Raw genomic sequence first — 23,846 nt, 5'->3', positions numbered from 1 at the left:
GCGATGGAGTCAACGAAATACGTTTACAGCTTTAAACATGACCTAACCTAACAGTGAAATGAAAATGGGGGAAAAATAAGCGTAAAAACATTTTATTTTAGTTCAATTAGAATACTAATAAAGAATACGTTCAAAAGATATCTCGAATTTTGTTAGATAATGTTTTTTTTTCCATTTGATGATCCGCGGGTCTCGAATATGTCATTTTATTCATTTTTTTAATGTACTTTTACGAATCGCACCGCTAGATAGTAGTACTTGATAGTACTAGGTAGCGTACAAAAACTTGATAATATACTTGAAATAATAAAATTTAAAAGAAAATATATTACAGCTTGTTGTAATAGTAAATGCTGTTTTGTAAACGAAAGTACTGAAGATGAAACAATTTTTTTAATTTCCGTAACTTCTTTAAAAAAAAATAAAAGTATTACTTTACAAGAAGTTATACTAGCTTTATTAAAAATGGAATAAGTAAAACAGAAATAGATTCGATTGGTAAATCGAATTTAACGATAAAAATCGAGGGTTTCACGTATAATAAGTGCAATATTACATCACGGATTTTTGATTCGTAAAGGTCATTATACTACTTTTATTAAAAAGGAAAAATATGGTATGAAGAGAAATATATATACTGTTTTTACCTTATTTTCCGATAACATTAACAAATGAATTACAGAGAAAAAAAAGAAGATATTTCTTGATTTTTTTCTCCTTTAAAATTTGTCTTCTTAATTGTATAGACACATTTTTTTCACTATCTTCGTTCTTTTCAGGCATTTTTGAACGAACAGTTTTCAATTTTAAAAATAATAGCAGTATATCAGTCAGGAATGGTCGAGTTAAAAATAAAAAAATAAACTCCATTATATTTTGATAAGTTGAATAAGAAATAGTGTGTCGTATTTAAAACTAACTTTTCTTATGTCGGGAGGAAGTAGGATCTCAGACAAATTCACTGAAAGTAATTGCTGTATTAAGCGCTATGGAGAGTAAAAGGTACTGTGAAAATCACATAATACTAATTTTATTTAGAACTACTGCTCATAAGACCATGCATCGGCTAATAGTTTTCTTACAGGAATATCGCTCGGATCGATCCAAAATATTCTGTCACATTACTTTATACAAAAATCAGTTCATCCATGATATAGTAATTGGTGTTTTGAATTACATGTAATTTTATTTTATTTAGCATACCAAATCGAAAATACCAGTGTTTTTCAATTTCTAAAATTAACCGTTCCAACTGTTAACCGTTGTGTAACTGTTAACCGTTAACTGTTAACCGTTGTGTAACTGTTTAAAGTTGATAACAGGAATCCCACTAGTCAAATAAAAACCACCAAAACGTTTACAGATAAGGATAAAAGATTAGTAATCAAGCAGTTAAAGGGTCATATTTTTAAATTGTTAATGGGTCTTTCACGCGGACATTAAATCTGACAAAATTAAAAAATATACTTTTCTTCAGTGTTAGTATTTTCTTATTCTTATTACTCGTATTATCGTTATTTTTAATTACCAGCAATTTTCAAGAAAAATGTTAGTAATATAATTAAACTATGTAGATGAACAAAAAAGTAATTCGGGGATAAACTAATTTCAGTGATTTTTTACAGTTACATTATGTAAATGATTAATTTTCATCGACAAATGTATATTGGGACTAGCTTGTATATAGTGCAGCAGTATAATTATGATTCAGCATTGAGTAAATTCAATGTCAGGATTCGTGTTTCACACAAACTTTCGATTCTGAAAACAAAAAAAAAGAATTTATTTTCTTTTATCGATTCATCTGTTTTGGTTATAATATTATATAAAAATTTAAAATGTTACAATTTACTGGTAGAAATTTGCTAAAACATAATTCAAGTAAAATTTACAATCAACATACTTTCAAAACAAAGGTAATTCTAAATTTCATTTAATCATTGTTGTGGTCGCTTAAATAAAATTGCCAATGATTCCGAAGATTTTTTTTGTGTCTATTGTCAAATATTTTTGAGTGTTTTGGGACTTGATATTTACTTCGATTTTGTTGTTTGAATTAAATGAACTATTTCAGATGAAAATGTAGAAATTTAGAATACCTAACAGCCACAAAATAATTACAATAAAAAGTTATATTGAATTTAAAAAATAATCGTACGTTAGTACTAGTAACAACCAATCAAATAAAAAGTATTTTTACATAAATCATATTGTGTAAGAGATACCTACGTATTGTCAGTTAAAAAGGGAAAATAATCTCCATAATTATTTTGAATCATGGGTCTTGGACGAGGAATTTTCATCCGCCAAAGGATATGAGTAAAAATGTATTGAAATTGAAAACTATATACGTTATAGTAAATTATTTGCTCAGAATGTAATTGATTATTTTATTTAATCTAAATCTTCACTTATAGGACTTTGACAGGTATCACTTTTCTGTTTAATTGGCTTTAAACGACGGATGAAGTACCGTAGGAGAGAATTAGGTAAGGGATAAGTATGCAACTTCTAATGAAAAATAAGAATGAAGTAAAAATTGTTTTGAAATGTTCTAGCAGCAATGTTCACTTTGTTAAATTATGATGATTTTTTTTATACGCGTATTATAAGGATTACACGTATTTGTTGATATTGTTAAGGGCTAAGAGGAACCATCGGAAGCAGTCAGGAAGATAAGATTCATAGTTTACGAAATAATTAAATCCTTGTTAAACGTTATAAAATTAGCATTAAAAGTGTGTTAATAAAGATGCTACTTAAAAAAAAAAATTGAACAATTAATTTAGCAATGAATATTATATTACCGAGAAATATTTATTTCATTTTATTAGAAAAGCTAATGCAATCAATTATAAGCAACATATTGCCCGTACGATCTTAGTTTGTTATTATGATGAATGTAAGTAAAATGCATTATAATTGTAAACATGTTAATTGTAAAAATTTAACAACAAAAATATGAATACAACAAATTAAAACTGGATTAAACAATAAATTTTAATTTTAACAGACCTATCCGTATAGAAGTGTTGCATCGGATAGTCTCAGCTCAGCTACGACCGTGTTCAAAATTTAATCATGCTGTTCGGGCTTTTGATAGATTTCATTGATGTGTAAATAACGTCAAAACGTTCAGCGATCAGTCGACTGAGGTTTAGGTGGCTATACCGCTCAGAGCAGGCAATAAAGATACACTCTCCAACCCTGGGGAGGCTCTGTTCTGCCCGGGTTTTTTTCCATTTACTTCGTGAACGGTAAGTCTACCTTGAACTTTCGCAGACCAGAGATGGGCTACCACGCCGCGCAACGGAAGAATCCAGGCCGGGTTAGGGCCCCGTAATTGTTGTTTATTTACAGGTGTGGGCTGTGCGATTAGTTAACTGGAGTAGAGTGACTGCAGCACCAAGGTTGGGTTGGTAGTGCCTGAAGTATGATCGGTGAACTCCAATATAGAGCCCTACAAAAACCGGTTGCTCTAGACGATATCCCGGGTTAATATACACAGCCTCGGACGGGCGTGTTTAATGCCTGCTTGACAGTTTTTGACAACTGGGAAGTTTTGTGGCTCCAGTAGACAGCATTATTTGTTCTTTAGGATGGCATAAAATTGATGTATTGTATTTTAAGGTCATGTATTGTATTTTACGGTTTTCTATCAAACAGAAAGAAATTATAACAACACAGCTAACAACAGTATTATAATAAACACTGAATTACTACTTCAAATTATTACTATAATACTGCCTTACAACTGTAGACAACTTACTGACACATTATCAACATAATGTGTTGATAAAGTTTGGTAATAGGTTTAAGTAGTACTTATTTTATCTTATTTACTTAATCTAAACTTTGGATATATGTTCGTACTGATATACAACAGCTACATACGATTATTCTAAAAGATAGGTTTTAAAACTTCTGATACTAGGTAAGTAGCTTAGATTAGAACATGGACTTTAATTAGGAATCCTGGTACTTACAGAGGCCTAAATTCAGGATGGACGCTACTGAGCTGTACGAGAGATTGTTGATCTGTGTGGAAAATCTGACTACATTCATTAAGGATGGATCTCAACTTCTAGTGTAAAAAAAGCCAAAACAATCACACCGTCGTCTGATTGAGCATACCAACGTAGTGGCCATAACACCTTAGAATAGATAGGAAGGCTGTACTTTGGGTTCTGCAATTTCCTGGTCATCTAAATCTGACTTTCAACACCATAAAGCTAGATATCAACTTCACTGGGTCAAAGTGGATAGTACATACTGAATCGGGTATCTATAGCTAATCAATCGTATTCGGTTAATTTTATGTGCCTCACTCGGTGAATCAACTAATTGGTTTACAACAGGAGGGTTAACAACACCCGAAATCAAAATTGAATCCGGGTCAGATCCGTCTACTTTAAAAATACATTGCTGTCGGCAAGAAAAGCGCATCCTTCAAACTTGTGTAAACAGTGAGTGATGGAATATGCCGATATTTTAGTAGCACAGTCCGACGCAACTGGGCTGTGCTGTCGGATTTTAGACTGCTGAGGTGTGAAGGTAATTGATCTCAAATTCGGTTAGTGATTCTAATGTTTCACTCGGTCAGCAGCGGGCACTAGCCGGTTAACTTCCATCAGGTACCGAGATGAATGTTTGTAGTTTGACCGCCTTTCTATTTTGTCTCACGGGCTCTACAAAGAAGAGGCCTTCTCTGTAGGGGAATAAAATTTAGGAAAAATATTTTTATCTATTCGTCGGGTACATTTTGGTTAAGAATTTTAATGAACTTATCGGAATCAATTTAATCATCAATCTGAGTATATTTACGAATTTTATAATAAATGTAATTCCGGTATAAAAGAGATTTGAACATTTCGCACGGTAATAGAACTTCAAATAAAATGATTCTGTTTTAAACTTGTTAAATAGATTGACGTTTCAATTTATATGCATATCAATCTTCTGACAAAGCAATCGTTGTATTTATAATTATTAACCGCGTGATATTGACGTTGCTATTCTGTTTATTTGATGACTGGTAAGTTTTAGTCGATTTTATTTTGTGTCAAAGTTAACTTGAATGAGTAATTGGGAATTTACTTACTGCTGAAAATAATATTTTGTAAGCAAAAGTGATTAAAACAAAAGTTACTATAGTTTTATGTAAAACATTTATTATTTTCGTTTAATGACGAAATAATCTTACGTTTCTTATGGAATTAAGAAATTACATTGCAAACTAAAAAAAAAAAAATACATGATTCTTATTTAATAGGATAGTATGATGTAACATGGTTGAAATAGTTGTAGTTTTAGTTGGTAAAGGGAACGCCCCTATAAAGTCACCATTTACGTAAAAGTTTCAGGAATGAAAACTCAACATGAAACGCAGGAAACTATAAGTCGCAGTTGAGTTGTCACTTTAATATTTTTATGATTATACTGAAAATGAAATTATAAAAATTTGCAGATTATTTTACAATGTATTTTTGCTATTTAGAAACATGTTACTTATTTAAAAAAAAAACATTCTGAAAAATAAAATTGATTTGCTGAAATTTTTTTGAAAATATATTTCTCATTTAGTAAGTTAAAATAAAATTTCCTAAAGAAGTATAAAAGATCTCTGCAATAGGCAGTTTTTATTAAAAATTTAAAGATCGGTTGGTACTGTATTGATTTAAATGTAGAGGTTGAAATATCACGGCAATGTTGGGAACAGTTCTTTCAGAAAAACAAATTACACATAAAGTTTACTAAAAGGTATAATATGCGTAGTCCAGATTTTTCAGTATTTCGGATATCTAGAGACGCGAAATAATTTTTTGATATTTATAATATTTTGGAAAAGAATTTTTTCAGAATACATAAAGTTGAACACAGTCTTTTAACTGTTAACAAAGATGCTGATTTTTTCCACCCTTGGCACAAATTGTAGTGTCTCTTCAATATCCGATATAAATTCACTTTGATTCATCATATCTGTACTTAAAAAAAATTTGAAAACAAAAACAAAATTAAATTGTTTCCTATGTAAAATACTATTTTAAAATGTTTTTTTCTTTTTTTTTTACTTTTATAGCTTGCGACCAACAAAACAATACCAACAAATTGTACATTTTTCCAACAAATATAAAAATTTGCATTGTTTCCCATCGAAAGGGGGATTTAATTTGCTTCTTTACATTAACTGAGGCAGTATTTCTTATGTCTGGGGACCTGTACAGTCTCTGAGGTACAAAGTGGCACACGTCAGTTTCTTTCTTTGAAAATAGTATTGTTCATTATAGTAAATCTTCCTTATGGCGAATGTAGTAAAGGTGTTACATGTAGGATGAATACTCGAGCACTTCAATGGACTTGGCGTGACGGTATGCCACAGTATGTTCTACTCGGTGAGAAAGGCAACGGGAAATTTCTTCTTAGAAACCCTAGAATGAGATCCTGTTATTCTTGGAAGTAAAGTTTTCAATTGCTTTGACAAATTGTCATTTTTGGGAATGTCTAGAGTCAGATAGCCGAAAATACTTACATCAAATCTGTAATGAAGATGCGGTTCGTAGATATAAGGCGTTATTTACTTACATTTCTACAGGTTTGTTTACTGGTAGGAAAAGGATACTTTTTGTCGGCAATTTCTGTGCCATTTTTACTGAAAAACCTTTTTTCTTTGATCGACATAATCTAATTCGTTTTGAAAATGTTTAAACTTCTCTGAAAATCCAGTTGTTTCATATTTTAAAAGTCTCACGTAAAAGATATTTCTTACCCCTGTTTTCGTGGTCAAATTTCTGTTAAATAATGTGGTTTCTTTTTTTCGTTTAGACATTACATTATTCTGTTACATAAATATGGGTTTTGCAATGTAGAAAAAAAAAGGTGAATGATTACTTCTATGCGAAAGAGGGAGAAAATAATGCAGTTTGTATTCTAAACATGTCAGAATCCATTTGGCTAGCCCTTCAGCTGTGATAACACAGTAGTACTGCAAAATAAATAGTATTCATTCTTAGTTGCTGTGAGTGTGTGCAGAAATATCTCTGAATGTCAACAACAGGCAGCAGCATGAGTAATTATGAATGTTGTTGCAATATCTGAAGAGCAAGCCAGTTAAATATATAGGTGAACACAAAACATTCTGTTCTCAGCACACGTATAAATTACCTCAATATCATTCCTTAAAACCTTTTAAGATGCTTAGTGAAATTAAAAATGAACTTTAGTTTTTAATTCCAATATATGACCTATTAACGTGGTATATGCCTTATGCTTATTAAGTAATCTTGAAAGTTATTACTTATATTTATAAAAGTGAACATTAATGTAGGTTATTTTCAACAAAAAAAAAAATCATTAATAAAGAAATACAATAGTATATGCGAACAAGGAAAAATTTAAATTACTAGAAAAGTTTCAAAGATTACAAAAAGAAGAAGTCAAAACAATTTTTTGTAAAAATAAGAAATTGCAAATATAATTCAAACATTAGAAAAAAGCTAAAAAAGATTAGGTAAAACATCATTCAAAATGTATACCAAAAAATCTGTAGTGTAATAAATGCAAAAATAAATGACTATATCTATCTAATCTATCACTGTTTTTTATTTATATATAGAGAATTAGTGGAAAAGAATAAAGAATTCCCTAAGAATTAGGGAATTAGTGGAAAAGGATTCCACCAATAAATGAACAACAGTGGAGAAAACTATTAAAGTTTAGAAAGTCGATGGATTTAAGTATTGTAAATAGCTTATCAACTTCAGCACCATTATCTTTCATAGTACCTCCAATACTGTTAACTAGTTTTAATCTTTCCCCGATGTCGTGTAATGTACACAGTAAAAACAGATTTGAAAAACCTTTTTTCGGTAGCTCTCTAAAGCGTATATAAATGGTACGTTGGGGCATCACCAGGTTTTATGAGAAATCCGTTCATCAATGAGGTGTGAACCGCAAAGAAAGCTGGCGAGGAAGTTTTTATGACTATTTCCACTGACGGTTTCCATGTCAATGCAGTATTCAACTTGGTATACTGTAGCCAGTTTTAAACAACGGCCAACTTTTCGCTTTTTTATATTTTACAGCGCTTTTTAAGGTAAATGTACCTTTAGATAATCGTAAAAAGCTGATGGGATAACATTCTCAAAGCCATTCTTACCATAAACCAAACCGTAGTCTAGTCGAGATCTCACCAAATCACAATAAAATTTGATTATATGCATCCAATTTGCACTCAACTTGTGTTACTATACTAAACGCAACATACCCAGCATTTTAACGGTAACATTTTCAGTTCTCATAATCGCTTCGTGTCTTGATTTTATAAAAATAAAGACCTAAAACTTTTACATGATAAAACACAGATGTTCGCGTTGAAATAAAGACAGGTTGGAGATACCATTTATTTTAAAAAAGAAAGATAAAATCCTGCAGCTTTATTAATTGAAATTTTAAACTCAGTAGAGTGCCCAAACTTCTAAAGAAGAAAATGAAGTTTGAAGCAAACGTTCGGCGTTTTCATAGAACGTAATGAATAATCTTGATTACTCCGGAGCATTAAAAAATCTTTTTGTCCAAATTTAATAAATACTTTAAGGAAAGTGAAATACCATGAATGACAGATGCTAATATTTTATCATTTGTCGTATCTCTCTTAATGTGAGTAAAGGGCTCAGAGCAATTATAATTCTCCATCTGATGCTCAGTTCATTGAATTATTTGAATCCGAAATTCTGTATTGCCAAACTATTTCCTAAGCTGATGTGGGAAAATGGAAAAAATTAATTTCCTAAAATATAGTCGATGACATTTAGTCGCTTTAAAGTTACCGGCCGTGAGCTGTCATCGTTGTCCAGCAATCCTAAGAAGGTGGTAGATTGGGATCGCAGACAAATCTTAGTTTCCTTTACACAACCGAAATGAGTGTAGTTCTGGAAAAAAATTTAACGTATTTCCTGAAAAAGAAAAGCTTTCAGGAGATATTTTTTAGATAAAAGCTAAAAGAAAATATGACATGTTCTAAATCTCTGGAGTTGAAACTGATTCATCATTAAGGTAAATTCTGAGACATTCAGACGCTGGTCTACGATACACGTTTCATAGTAAACTTACCAACTATTCCTAATCGCTTTTTTTTAATCTTCATCCAATCAAGGGAAAAATATTTGCTTAGGTTTACCAGATAAAATCGTTATAATATACTTGAGGTAACTGGGAGTTGTAAGCAGGACGAGTTTCGAGAAACTCTGCATCACCAGCGGCCTCACTATGCTTCTGTTCCAAAATTTGTAATTATCAACCCAATCCGCCTTCTTTACGATGCACCGTCTTAGTTATAGTTATAAATTATTACATAAAATAAAACATGTCTATAATTGTTTACCATCGAAGAAACAGAAATAAAATGGAAGTACAAAATAAGATGTCAGTATTAGTGTAGACGTTAGAAACGCATATAAAAGACTATTGAGAAAGCGTAGGTCTGAATCCGTACAATATATAACTTTAAAAGTAAAACGTTTAGCCCCAAGGGACATAATGGCAATTACAACAGCCATTATTAACAATAAAACGGATTTTTCGATAATAAATTGTGGAAGTCTAATTCTATAAAATCAGAATACAGTTGGAAAAATTATGAATGTAAAAGGAATCAACATTTTTGTAGTAACAAAAGAGTATGTGTAAAACCATGTACTCTACTAGTTTCAATTACTGCCTTAAAATAAATAGCTGTATCTTCTTTTCCTCTACTCATATCCGGAAAATCAAACTGAAATTTTATACTTTTTAATAGTTAATTGGTATTGAACTCGAAGATGAGTTTCTTATCAATAGATGATGGTTTGATACATCGTCATATTTCTATTCTTTTTTTAATTTCCATGCGCTTATGAATTCTTTACTACTCTCGTTTTCAGATTTTTTTGAACTGCTATCGTCCAGCTGGGAAAGAAAATTTCACTTACATTTATATTTTTAATATCGCCTTTTTTTCTTGATAATGTACAAGCTTTCGGACGAAAACTGTGCTCACCTTACAACTGACACGACGATTCTGTGCACCTAGTTTTTTTATCAGATCTTTTAGTTGTTTGCTGATTCACAGATTCTATTGACTTGAAAAATCTTTACAAAATTTAGCAGTTTTACAAGCTATTCACTTCTGTAAAAAGTATATAATCAAAAACTGTAGACTTTTTCTCTTAGTTTTTCTCTATCTTCTCCCCAATTTTCAGAATAATCTGATCCGGATCTATTTACACTTGATATTTATATTGATGGTTTTATTTGTGCCATTGACCATTGAATCTTGATTTGTATCTCAAGTCCTGATTTCATGACCAGAAAAGTAAGAACACTTTTAGCCTAAGCACGCGAATTAGATCTGAAGTCTACGAATTAGGAACCGGGATTGGCATCGTAAAACTGGATTTACATGGGTCCGGTAGTAATTATTCACTACTTAAGAGCCATTCTCCCATTAGTACGATATCACATTTTTGGTTACAATTGTGGTTCGAAACATGCTGGAACGATCGTAAAATTATTGTACTGAAAGGAAAAATATCTTTTTATGTGTTGTTGTGTACTGTATGCTTTGTTTTTATGTTGTGGAATGTGTAATGTTGTGCAAGTAGAATATTATGTATGTATTTAATATACGAATTATTGTATTTATAAGGAGGAGACTACATCACAAAGTACCTGGTTTTCGGGGATTGCTACTTTTAAATATTCAGAAGTTGAAAGCTTCTGATCGAATTTCTCATTAAAAGATAATCTGAGCGGTATATTTAGGACTCAGATGAGGTCACAGAGTGATACTTATTTGTTATTCTACATATAAAGGAATAGTCAATATAAAAGTTTACCCCAAAAGAAATTTGGAATAGCTTTAAAATTCATTAATCATAAAGCAATTGTTTCGCAAGTATTGTTAAGTTATTTCCGCTTGTTAATAAATTAAGTAGATATCACAATTAAATTTTCAATAAAACGAAATATAATTACATGACTTTTTTATCTTTCTTTTTTCATTTCAGGTTGGAGCGTATTGTTATGCAGAGCTGGGTTGTATGATTTCGAAATCGGGCGCAGATTATGCTTATATTATGGAAACGTTTGGACCATTCATGGCGTTTGTACGACTTTGGATCGAATGCATGATCGTACGACCGTGTTCCCAGGCAATTGTTGCTTTAACCTTTAGCGTCTATGTTCTTAAACCGTTCTTTCCAGATTGTCAACCTCCTGACGAATCGGTTAGATTATTGGCTGCGTGTTGTATTTGTAAGTATCTTTTACTATTTACTAATAATTGAATGGATTGTATAAAATTATTTGTCGAAATTTTAAATAATTTTAAACAAACGATAATTTCTTAAATAGAATAAATATTTCTGTTTGATTTTATGCATTGAATTCAGTATCGTTACCTGAGATACCCTGAAAATGATTTCACCAAATTCTACATACGACTGGATTTGCGACCTGTGACCTTTTTGAATACAAATTTGAAGAAGTTAGGGTATAAGATATTATTATATTAGTATTGTTGTGCAATCCTAATTTATGTTTACTTCAAACATCCTAATTTTTTTAAGTATGAATTGTGAGGTTTTCATAATTTCGTAATTTTTTCAGATTCCTTAAAAATCTTTAAAAATCAGATCTAAAATTTGAAGCCGTCAAACTGACAACACATAGGCATTAGACACTGGTAAAAGATAAACTATTTTATTTGTTTGTTATCTTAACATTGGAATGATATCAATGATATTCGTCGACCTACTGAAAAAATTGTACTACATTTCCAGAGAAATATCTTGCTATTTTTAAGATAGAAAAAATATTACTAGTACAAATTGGTCTGCGTCCAGAAAATTATTATTTTTAATTACAGCGTACCTGTAAAAAATGACTATTCATACTACAACCACGTAGTAGTATGTTTCACACAGACACACACACACAAAGTGAAAGGAGAGTTGCAGAATAAAAAATTAATGTGTATCATTATTAGATTTTTCATTTTTAGGTTCATGTTTTAGAAACATATGTTTATTAATTAATATTTTTGAATAATGAAACGTTTATTATTCACTCGTTCTCTCGTACTTTCCCAAGGAAAACCAATAGATCCAAAACATACGCACGAAAGAATTTTGAAATTTGTAGATTTTATATGAAAGTTCTACTAAAAAATACTTATGCAACAAATATTAGTTTTACCATTTCATAAGGCAGTCGTAATGAATTTCAAAATAGTATTAGAATATTCGATTTTTCACTTGAAAATTGAAGAAACCCTATAAACGGACTCGACCGGTTTATTATTGCTTGTCGATTTTTTCTGAAGAAATACACCTGTAAACATTAATTCTTACATTAAGCTGTAGGTATTTGAATTGAGACACTAACAGTTTCTCATGGCAAGGGAGGATATTTACCCGGCTGCAAAACTAGAAAAACGTGTTTGATGGAGGTCACATGAATGCATTTTGTTTACGGTGCTGCAATTTCAGAATTGTTGTCCAATTTCCATAATATTTATATGTATTTTAGTGCCTTGATTGGTGTTCAAGAGGGAATAGGCCCTTTACCACGTGAATTTTTATACTCCTAAATCCCTCAATTGACAAACATTTAAATATTGCGGATATTTAAACGGTTTACATTTTTCTAAATACTGAACAGTTCTTTTTTTTACTAACTGAAAAAACAGTATGTTTTCAAAGAGTCTCTCAACATTAGTCATCCCAAGTACTATACATTTAAAATGAAGTTATTGAAATCTGTATTCTACTTAAAAAAATAAATACATTGTCGTATCTAATAGGTTTTATACACTTTCCCTCAGTGTTTAGTCACTGAGTTTCCTGAATTATATCAAATTTTAAAATCTCGACATTCCAATTAATTTTTTTTTTTGAAAATTTGTTTTATAAAAAAAAAATACAAAGGAAGTTGTCTTTAAGTCGTTCAGATTTACTAACTCCTTGAAGGGGTCCTTGGTCCTTGAAGACGATCCTAGCCCACCTCCTTAAATAAAAATTATAATATGCGATATTCGAGAGGTTTTATTTAAATGAGTTCTACCTTCAGAAAATAGTACGTACGTAATGGTATGCAAGGAAATTCAGGCATAATTAACCACACAGAATTTTTTACTCCTCAGACTCCCATAGTTAAAAAATTGAGTTATTATGCTAGTCAGACCTTCATTTTTTTAAAAAAGAATGATAACTGCAGGAAAAATTAAACTGAAATGCTGTTCAAGATTTTCAGCCATACTTAAAGGGCCTCTATCTCCGTAGTCCTTCAGTTAACATCAATTAAGTATGGTGATCGTACTATTCTTTGTAGATTGTGTTCTACCTTAAGAAACCACTATTCATCCAAAGGTTTAACCCCTTATCCCCGCCTTATCAATTATGGAAATCTAACCCTTTTAATTAAAAATTGAAATATTTGGTATTTAAATTTTTCGACACCTTTTCAAAGTCGTTTTTAGTGGAGCAAGTAAAATCTTTATGATATGAGAGTTTGAATACTGCCCAACAAGATATTCCATTTAAGGTTTCTTAGGCTTCTACTTTAAAAAAACAAATAGAAATTTTTTTATATTCAAATTTTATTTTCAAATTGTATAATTTTTCAAGCACGTATTAAAATCTTAATGATGTCAAAAAGGTTAGAGACCCCTTGACACCCTCCAAATCTTAACTCACTTAAATAGAAAAAAATATTTTTCCCTCCTTCGTTTACGTAAAACTAAATTTGTTATCTCCTTCATAATCATTATTTTAATTGTGTTTTTTTTTTTGTATAATCGCTGACATAATTACTGTCTTATCTACATTACTATGGGTCTGTAGTATTCTCTGCTGAAGGAAGATTATTAATAACATGAAAACTGATTTAGAGAAAAGTTCTGGAAATTTTATACAAATTAAAAACGATGTCGATCGTTTTTAAATAAAATAAATTTTAAATATATAATGAGATAAATCTATTTTTTACTTAGAAGGGGAGTGCCTTCACATATTTTTAAAATGCTGCATTACCTGAATTTGAATCAGGAGTAATACTAAATCAACCAGCAATTTAAAAAACTAGTCATTCAGAAGTAATGCCTGAGTAGATAACAGACTTAACATAATATGTGTGTGTATGTGCCCGCGCGCGAATGTGTGTGTGTAGAGCTTCAATTATTTAATATTCTGAAAGGAATATATGTTATTAAACAATTTGGTAATCTTTAAGTACAACTCAATATCCACGATAAGGAAATCCAGGGTTGGCCATAAAAATTATGAATCAAATAGGTTAAAAGAACATTGGTGTAGCTGGAATTATAAGAACATTGTAATAGTGTTAAAGTAAATAATGCGATATATATTTTATATTTACACTTATAGATTTTCCACGTCATAAATAATTCCACGTGCAGTATTGTAGTTAAAGTGTAGAATGTATTTAATCATTTTCGAAAGTAACCTTTCGTTTTATGTTTTTTTTTCAAATATTTTAATATTATTTAAAATAAAGGCCAATTTTTAAATATTATTAAATAGTTAAAAAAAACTGGTTATTAAAATTGGTCATACGAATTAAAAAAAAAAAAAAAAAATACCTCGGGTTAAGCTTATCTGTACGGCTGAGGTAATAATATTTTATGGAGAAAATTACTTAAAATATTAAAATATCGATCAGTTAAACGAAAAAGCACAGACACAAACATTTTTAAACAAAACTAAAGGAACTTTAAGAAAACAATATTTAGAAACGAAAGTAGATGGCTGTGCTTTGCAAAAAAAAGAATATATTTCTTGAAATCGATAACTGAAAGGTTAGAATTTTTTTAGCCAGTTTGAAATGTTATCCCTTTTGTTTAAATCTGCAATATTTTTATCGAATTTGTCTATACATAAGTTTATATTAAGATGTCAATTTTTATAATCAAATTTCTGTTGATGATAAAGTAAAATTCATTTATTTCTCTAATGTCCTTGAGAATGGTTTGATTTAACATCAAGTTATTACAGTAAGAATAGAACACTATTTTTATTTATTCATTTTTTGAAGGTGAGATTAATCACATCAAACTACTTTCTCTAAATTTATTTAATTTTATTATTGAGATAGTGACTAGAAAAGTTACTAAGAGAATACAAAACAATAGTCACAAAAACTAAATTATACAGTACTGTATTATCCCAGTTTGTAAACATTTTTATTTGGTTTTTATTCGTGTATTGAATACAGAATTAGGGTATTAACGCAATATTCCATATAAATTTAGTATTTTACGAAATATGTCAGTATTACTTTATTGAGAAAGAGAGAGAGAGAGAGAGAGAGAGAGAGAGAGAGTGTGAGAGCGAGAGAGAGCGATTGAGTGGGGGTATACAGAGATATTACAGCATTGGGTTTTTCAATCTTTATTTACATACACACAAAAGAAAATTAGGAAAGAGGGAATATATGTAAAAAGGCAGCGTATGCACAGATATATACATACATACATATTGTATGTATGTATACAATATCAGAATTTAAAAATATATTTATAACACGCTGTATTATGATAATATATATACACACTACTACCTATAAAGTAGGCTTTTATTTATTTTCGTATAATTTATGAAAATAAACAAACTAATAATCAAATCACATGTTAACTGATAATAATATTTATTAGTTCGCATGTATATAAATATATTTTAATTTGAATTCGGATGTTGTTTTTTTTGTTGTCGTTTTATGTTACTTTATTGATTTATACTTTGTAGTGATTAAGGTTCTGTAATTTGGAAATCAGGAGCTATTATAATAATTAATATATCCATTTTTACCGTTAATACTCTAATTTTAATTAGATTAAATTTATCTTTTTTAACACAGTCCAATTTTCCATCTAATATTTAGGGTACTCATATAAAAATAATTTATTAAGGTCATAGAGCATACAGATTAATACAAGCATAATATATAATCTAGTACCATTATATCTCATGTATTTATGTGCATATGGATATATATATTTTTTTATTTACCATTAATAATTTTGTAACTGACCTAACGTAAGACAAAATTTACCCATAAAATTACTAAACTTTTTGGATTTGAAAGTGTTGTAAGGAAAAGTGAGGAGTGAAGTCGTTTCCATTACCTTCTTTACTGAATTGAATGTATTGAGACACTCAACCCCTCAAAATTCTCAGTCATATAATGTCACCATTCTATTCACCAGGAGAGACTGTATAGCAAACATCATTAATCTTGGAGAAAGCAGCACTGATATTGTCACCTGTACTTTAGACACTTTACATCTCTCAGAGTCATCAGTAAGACAGGGAGAGAGCCAATCAATGTAAATCATTAAATTAATATAATCACGGTAATAAACAGCATATTATCTACACTGCCTCTATTCACTAAGTGAAATTTATTGTACTGAAAATTTTACATTTTCTATACATTATACGTTTCTGTAAAAAATAACCCTCCGGGTTTGTCTAATGGTTAAATTCGTCATCGCAAAATCAGCTGATTTTTGAAGTGGAGAGTTGTAAAATTCGAGTCCTTGTAAAGGCAGTTAGTTGCTTTTATATGGACTTGAATACTATACTATGGTTACCAGTGTTTCTAGAATTCTGTTTGTAATTTCTAAAATTGTCTTCTCAAAATTTATTTCAGATATTATTTTGTTCAATCTCGAAGAACTTTCACTAATTTTTTTCTAAACGCATCTTCTATTGATTAAATCATAATTTTTTTCCGTTTACAGTAGTTTGGAGTTTCCATTTAAAAAACGTAAATCATTAAAAAAATATATATATTAACTAATTTGATAAGCTTAATTTTTTTCTACATTATAGTTTTGGTAAAATACACGTTTAGTTAGTAACAAATATCAAAATATTATTAAAACGTTATTCTTTACTATATTTAAATGAGATTTGTTGAGAAAACTTATCACTTTCTAAGCTTACCTACCAACAGCGAGAAAGAATATTATTTCCTGTTAAACCTTTGATCAATAACCAGATTTTTGTAAATGAAAAATCAAAATAGAATTCAGAATATCTATTACATTTTACCCTTAAAGACGGATAATTATCTCTCGTCTTACTGTAGGTGTGAGAGTAGTTGAAATTCGCAATAAAGCGATGATGATGATGAAATAACAAGAAAAAGAGCGATACTGACTAGGTTTTACCAGCAAGTCACTTTAAATATAAACTGTTTCAGGAATCGATGAGTCAACCCGGCCTAAGTTTTTTCTAAAAAGTGAAGTGGTTTGAAAATAATATTTTAAAAGTATTTTCTTAACTATCAGTTTAATAACGAATTAAACATTTTCAACCGTTTTAAACGAATTATTCATACGGGTCCAGCGGATCTAAAATTCATGTTTACATATATGAGGTATAAAGAATGTGGATGAAATTAGATACAAAAATATTTTAAAATGTAAAATATTTAATCTCTACATAAAGAGTAAAAAAAAATATCTTTAATCTGGTAGTTTTCATTTCGATTCAATAAAAATTAACTGAGAATCCTTTTAAATGTTTTTACGAAGTTCTGGTACCTGTTTTGATTGGGCAATGCTTTTTCAGTTTTAATTAAAAAAAAGTAAGTTCTTCAGAAAATTTCTTCGCACACAATATGAAGTCAAATGCTTATATAATTACCTTTAATATTTTTATATGGCTTTACGATGAAAGTATAGGTAAAATGAAAATGTGCAGCTATTGGGGATAAAAATAAATTTTTTACATATTCCAACTCGCATTTACATGAAGTGTAATACACCATCAGTGTCATATACGAAAAATATATTACAATTTTTTTTTAGTTTCATTTACTTTTGATCGGAACAAACTAAAAATTGACTGAAATATGAAAGATTAAAATATTAACTTTGAAAGCTTTTGCGTTTAAAGCATAACAATTGAAATTCAAGTATTGTAAGCCTTAGATTATTAATTTTAATTCTCGATTTTGATTAGTTTATTTATCGTAGAATCTATTTTATCATGAATACCTAATTTTCTAGTTATAAAAAAGGAAAGAAAATTATTACTCTTTGAATGCATTTATTTACTAATGATATACTTAATATGTACTTTCCGTAATCAAAATTAAAAAAAAAAAACAAAAAGAGTAGATTCTGTACTTTTTCAACTAATTGAAAAATTCGGTGACTCTAGGTATAAGATCTTATTTATTATACAGACGGAAACATAGGTAAAATTCCCAAAACATGTTTCTTCACATTGTTTCAAATGTTATTTCTTGTTCTTTCTGAAATATTACACCAAAATTAATCTGCTGCGGGAAAATCACTGAAGACTTATTCTACAAAATGGAGGAAGGAATTTCCGTTCCAGAAAAATGTTGTAGTATATTACTTAACGTTTTTATTGATATTATATCTGCTTTAATTTTATTCGTTTAAGTATTATACTTAAATATAGTCTTAGAATGTAAACTAAAAAAAAGATTTTACTAAAGTTGTGCTGATTTAATTTTAGGGTCTGTATGTTTTTCCTTCGTAAAGTCTATCCTGAGCAACAAATAGCAAAAATCTAATTATCTTCTAGAGGAGTAAACAGAAGAAATAACAGACTTGCTGGATTCTATGTAAATTGTTGTGTAGTTAAATAAGCTTATTCGTTAAATTTCGTTAAAAGAAGTTGTTTATATGAATCGTGTACGAACTGTAAAAATAGATTTAGGCAAAAGAAGAAACTAAAGGTATCTTCAATTTTATCTCTTTATATTTCTGTTTAAAATGAATATATTTCAAAACATTCAAGAGCTTGTAAAAGTTTTAAGCACTATCTTAATTTGGAATTTATATACTTATTGAAATTTATTAGTTAATGTAATAATGTTCTGGTTCTTTTATATTAACCAACAGCCCTTTTCGGAGTTTTTAAAAGGGAAGCTCAAATACCTTTTTTGGGTGATGCTGCAGTTATTTTCAGAGCTAAATCTACAAACACAAGTGAATAATACATTTAAGAGTACTAGACAATCCATTTTTTCATGATTCACTCTTTTATAAGTGATTCAGTGGGAAAATCTGTGATGTATTTCATAAAACGTTGAAGTTATCTGTACTGAATTTTTAAAAATCCACCAAAAGGGATAAAGAAAATATATGTGGATTAGGAAATACAACTTTAATTCCATTTTACTCTCTTAGAGAAGGTTTAAAAGGAAGTTTCTAAATTTAGTAAATAGTAAGAATTATTTGAGTAAGTTTCAATGCTTCATCTCAAGTGGGCAATATGCTGGTTTTGAAAATCGGTTTGCACTCTATTTTATTTATAATATTCTTTCCTTCAATACAATGCATTATGAATTATCAGTAAACCTCAGTTATTGGTCATCCGCCGATCTCTGTGGCGGAATGGTAGCATCTCGGCTTTCACCCGGAAGTCCCGGGTTCGAATCCCGCCCGGTCAGGCATGACATTTTTTATACGCTACAGAATTCATTATCAACCACCGGTAACTGTAAGTAGGTGTAAGTCTGTTGTTCTGACAAACAAATAAACTACTCCTAAGAATAAAGCTGGTATAATTATGCAAAAATTTCAGCTTTTAGGTGAAAAAAAAATGCTTTCTTTTAAGCGTTTTAGGTGGAAGGTGGAAAAATATTTTTGAGTTAATGACTTTTGTCATTTTAATATACATATTCACAAATGTATATATATATATATATATATATATACATATAAACATTGTTGTAATTCATCTAACGTAACTTACAAATGATGAGAATAAGATAAAACTGTATATTTATAATAACTTCACAACTTTGCTATCAGTAATCTTACGTTTAGTAAGACCTTGGCACTGTTTATTGTGCTAATCTTTCTAGTTTCAGCTGTTAACTTGCGCTCATATTTCCTTTTAAATTAAGAATACAGTAGTAGAGTAAATGTAACGTTTACTTTAGGATGTGTTTTTGTTTTAAATTTCTAATTTTTAAATAGTTGTTTGTCAATATTTTATCTAGGAGTGCCATCCCTAGCAGTAAACAGGATTATTTCAGCAAATGAAAAAAATAAAACTGTCCTTATTTTTTTTAAATTGGTATAATTTTTTTTTATTTTAAAACTTAAATCACTAAATTTATTATTGAGAAAATTATTTATATTGAAACTATTATGTACATACATTTTACAACTTAGAAATTTTTACTTCCTTGTACGAAGTAAAGGAAGTATTGTAATCGCGAAAAAGTTCGGTTTTCAGATTTCAACGGAAACATCCATTTTTACCATCCCTGAATCCATTTTGACTAGTTTTGGCGTGACGTCTGTACGTACGTATGTACGTATGAATTTCGCTTAACTCAAAAACGATTAGCTGTAGAATGTTGAAATTTTGTATTCAGGTCTGTTATAGCAACTGATTGTGCACCTTCCCTTTTCATTGCAATCGACTGAGCCAAAAATATGTACACAGTCAGACCTCTAAATAAAACGGGGTTTCAATTTTGAAACATCAGGATTTTGGACATTTTCTTAACTGTAGTAATAAGCCCTCATCAAGAGCTTTTCAACGATATATCATAAGTGGTACTTATTTCTATTGGTTCCAGAGTTATAGGTAAATTAAACTGTAATTAATGAAATATTTAGATCATACAAGGGGAAAGCATATAGGTTCGAATTCGACTTCATATACATATATATATTTTTTTAAATTTAAATATATTGATTAATTAAAAAAAAAAATTAACAATAAATAATAATTCAATAATAACAATAAAAAAACGATATGAAAAAAAATCAGAAGTTATTAATGAAATGAAATTTTATGTACTTTTAATTTTCATTTAAACATTTTTACAATCAGAGGTTGATAATTATTAATAAATCAATATATTTAAATTAAAAAAAAAGTTAAAAAATAATATATGTGCTTGAAGTCGGATTCGGACCGATGTGTGGATGGTTACGGATCCGACACATTCTCACTTAACCACATATCTACTTGAGCGACGTGAAACAAAATTATTACATAAACTAATTAATATAAAATGTTAAGGAAATTTTTAGAGCCATTTTTTTTGAGTATAATTGAATATTGCATGTTAATATTTTGTGATGAAGACACGTAGTGTACTATTCACACACGCAATATAGCTCAAATTGGTGTCCCGAATTCCGTGCCTTCCCCTTGTTAGCTACAGTAATATGGTCACTATAGTTATTTTCTATCAGAATTAGAAATAATTTGCTTACGAAAGTCAATTTTTTAAACATTAAGCATGGTCTTAGTGTATTAGAATAATTTTATTTCCAAAGTCTATTTTGTTTTACCTTTTACACATTCTCAAAAAAACGATTAGCCATAGAATATTAAAATTTTGTATTTAGGATTGTTGTAACATCTGATTGTGCACCTTCCTTTTTGATTGAAATCGACTGGGCAATCGACATTTACAATAATTGAATGTTATTTTGGTAATAACCATGTATATTATATCTGATTATTTAATATTAATTGAAAATTATAGCTTAGAATCGGATTATTTTTGGATTTTCTTAGCAAAATCTTCTAAAAATTGTATATTTATTTAAAAAAAAACATCATTTTATTTTCATTGAATTTAATGAAATATATATGTAAAGAAACAAAATTTCTTTAATACTGAATTTGCCGCGCTGTGCGTAGCTAGAGTAGTGACCAGCTTACACGGTAGAGGGGGCTAAGGTTGGAGAAGCCAGGTGTGGATTGAATGTAATCGTGTGTTGCATACAGTGAAAAAAAAACTAATTTTACAATGATTGTTAAAAAGGAATTGACACATTAAAGAAAAAACTTTAAATGTCGTTTCTTTGTTTACAGGTAGGAATTTGCATAAATAGTGTAGATGCGTAAATATAATCTAGTATTAATAAAAATAAAACTTTGTTAAAAAGCAACGAAATATTGTTTATTTAAGTCGACTTTCACGATAAAAAAAATTTAGAGGTTAATCTTATATATATATATATATATAATGATGATGAAATATGATATGCGTGAATAGGTATCACTTACTCGGTTCTCCATTTCTCTTGAATAAATATATATTAATTTTTTTTTAATATTTGCATTTGATAATAAATATTGCTATAAAATTTAGTAACCTGCTCCTGTTTCGATTTTGTTGATGGTTACATCATAATAATTTGAAAAAAAATATAGTATTAGACAGATATAGGACTTAAATTACTTAAAGAGTAATAAATGGATTTTAAGTTTATCCTAATATTTCAGGTAAGATTGTTGAATTAATAATTGTATAAATATTTGATGTTAATAAAAACTAATATTTAAAAAATAGTGTAACTGTCCACTTTATTAAAGAATTAGAGGATCTAACTCTCTTTCAAATGAAATAAGTTTAAATGAAGTGCAGAAAAAAATGTGTATATGCAATTTAATAGGCGTACAAGGAAGTCATGTACTGTCCACATCATATTTTTTAATATGTAGTTGTTCATATTTGTTATTGTGAAGAATTTGATTTATTTTACTACAGCTTAGAGACTATCCCTCCTCACTCACTGAAACATTTCAGTATGGACGATTTAATTGTTTTATTATTACTATTGCTAAGTTATTTTAATCTATGTTAGAAAGGTATACAGTTTTTATTTTATGAATCCAAATTACAGATGAATAATAGTATTATGTACAGTGTAGGTATTCCAGATATACTATAGTAGCCGGCCTCCGTGGCGTGAGTGGTAGCGTCTCGGCTTTTTATCCGGAGGTCCCGGGTTCGAATCCCGGTCAGGTATGGCATTTTTACACACGCTACAAATCGTTCATTTCATCGTCTGAAGCAATACCTAACGGTGGTCCCGGAGGTTAAACAAAAAAAAAGAAAAAAAGATATAATACAGTCAAACAACACTGAAGACGCGATACATTCGTATAATACCGACTTAAGCCTTATTACTTTGTGTATAAACAAGAGGACCAATTTGATACGATATTTATTGTAATGATCGTTATTTCATGGACATTACTTTTTCTGAATTTAAGTGGCATATTCTATTGGCAAAAACTTGATAATAAATTACGAAAATTTAAAATCAATTGATTGCGTTAAAGTAATTATAATTGCATTACGGCCATTAAATATAATAGTTATAATTACTTCACGTAACATAATAGAAAAATTATTTTAACGTCTAATAGACTAAACGCATAGAAATGAAAGTTATTCGAGGTTACTTTTGTATTGTGATTGTAAGTGTAGAAAAGTATACTGGGAAAATATTAAATATTTTACTTCCCGTTAACCTTGAGGTAAAAAAAAGGTATTAACCTATTATTATTATTATTATTAGCTTAAATCTACTTGAAGAATGAAGTTATCAATAACTAGCATTCATATTTTACAAATTTGATTTAATTTTTTTTTAAAGGACATTTCATGGACAGTAACGTTCACAAAACCGTTCCGTTTCAAATACCGGTATAATACGTACACTCCACATCCTCTTTTTCAGCAAGAGACGCTGGACTTTTCTTAGCTCGTAGATTTGTATTGTATTACAATAACCTATAAACTAGGATTTTCTCTATATTCTGTCAGGGTAAACAACGATCCTTGTCCAAAGTCCAGATTAGTTCTAAATAAACTTACAAATTAAATTCGATTAAATGTTTTCATTGATGAAATTAATTCAAAGTTTTTAACTGGGTCCGAAAATTGGAGTATTCAAAAATTCTAAGAAAAATAAATTGGTAATTGGGGAATTAAAAAACTGGAGGGAGAGCATAAAATATGACTAACTAAGAATCATCTCTTTT

At 29.3% G+C, this 23,846-nt stretch overlaps 1 protein-coding gene across 2 annotated transcripts in view; it reads left to right on the top strand.

The window, feature by feature from the left end:
- Positions 1–23,846, top strand: part of LOC142331198 (Y+L amino acid transporter 2) — a 256,055-nt gene that overhangs the window by 68,216 nt on the left and 163,993 nt on the right. For both annotated transcript variants that reach the window (XM_075376944.1, XM_075376937.1), the window contains exon 3: positions 11,043–11,289. In XM_075376944.1, coding sequence (XP_075233059.1) covers positions 11,043–11,289 — 247 coding nt within the window. The remainder of the gene's footprint in view (positions 1–11,042; positions 11,290–23,846) is intronic.

Source organism: Lycorma delicatula, chromosome 1 (genome assembly GCF_047948215.1).
Source record: "Lycorma delicatula isolate Av1 chromosome 1, ASM4794821v1, whole genome shotgun sequence".
NCBI lineage: Eukaryota > Metazoa > Arthropoda > Insecta > Hemiptera > Fulgoridae > Lycorma > Lycorma delicatula.
This window is presented reverse-complemented; position numbering and strand designations above follow the sequence as displayed.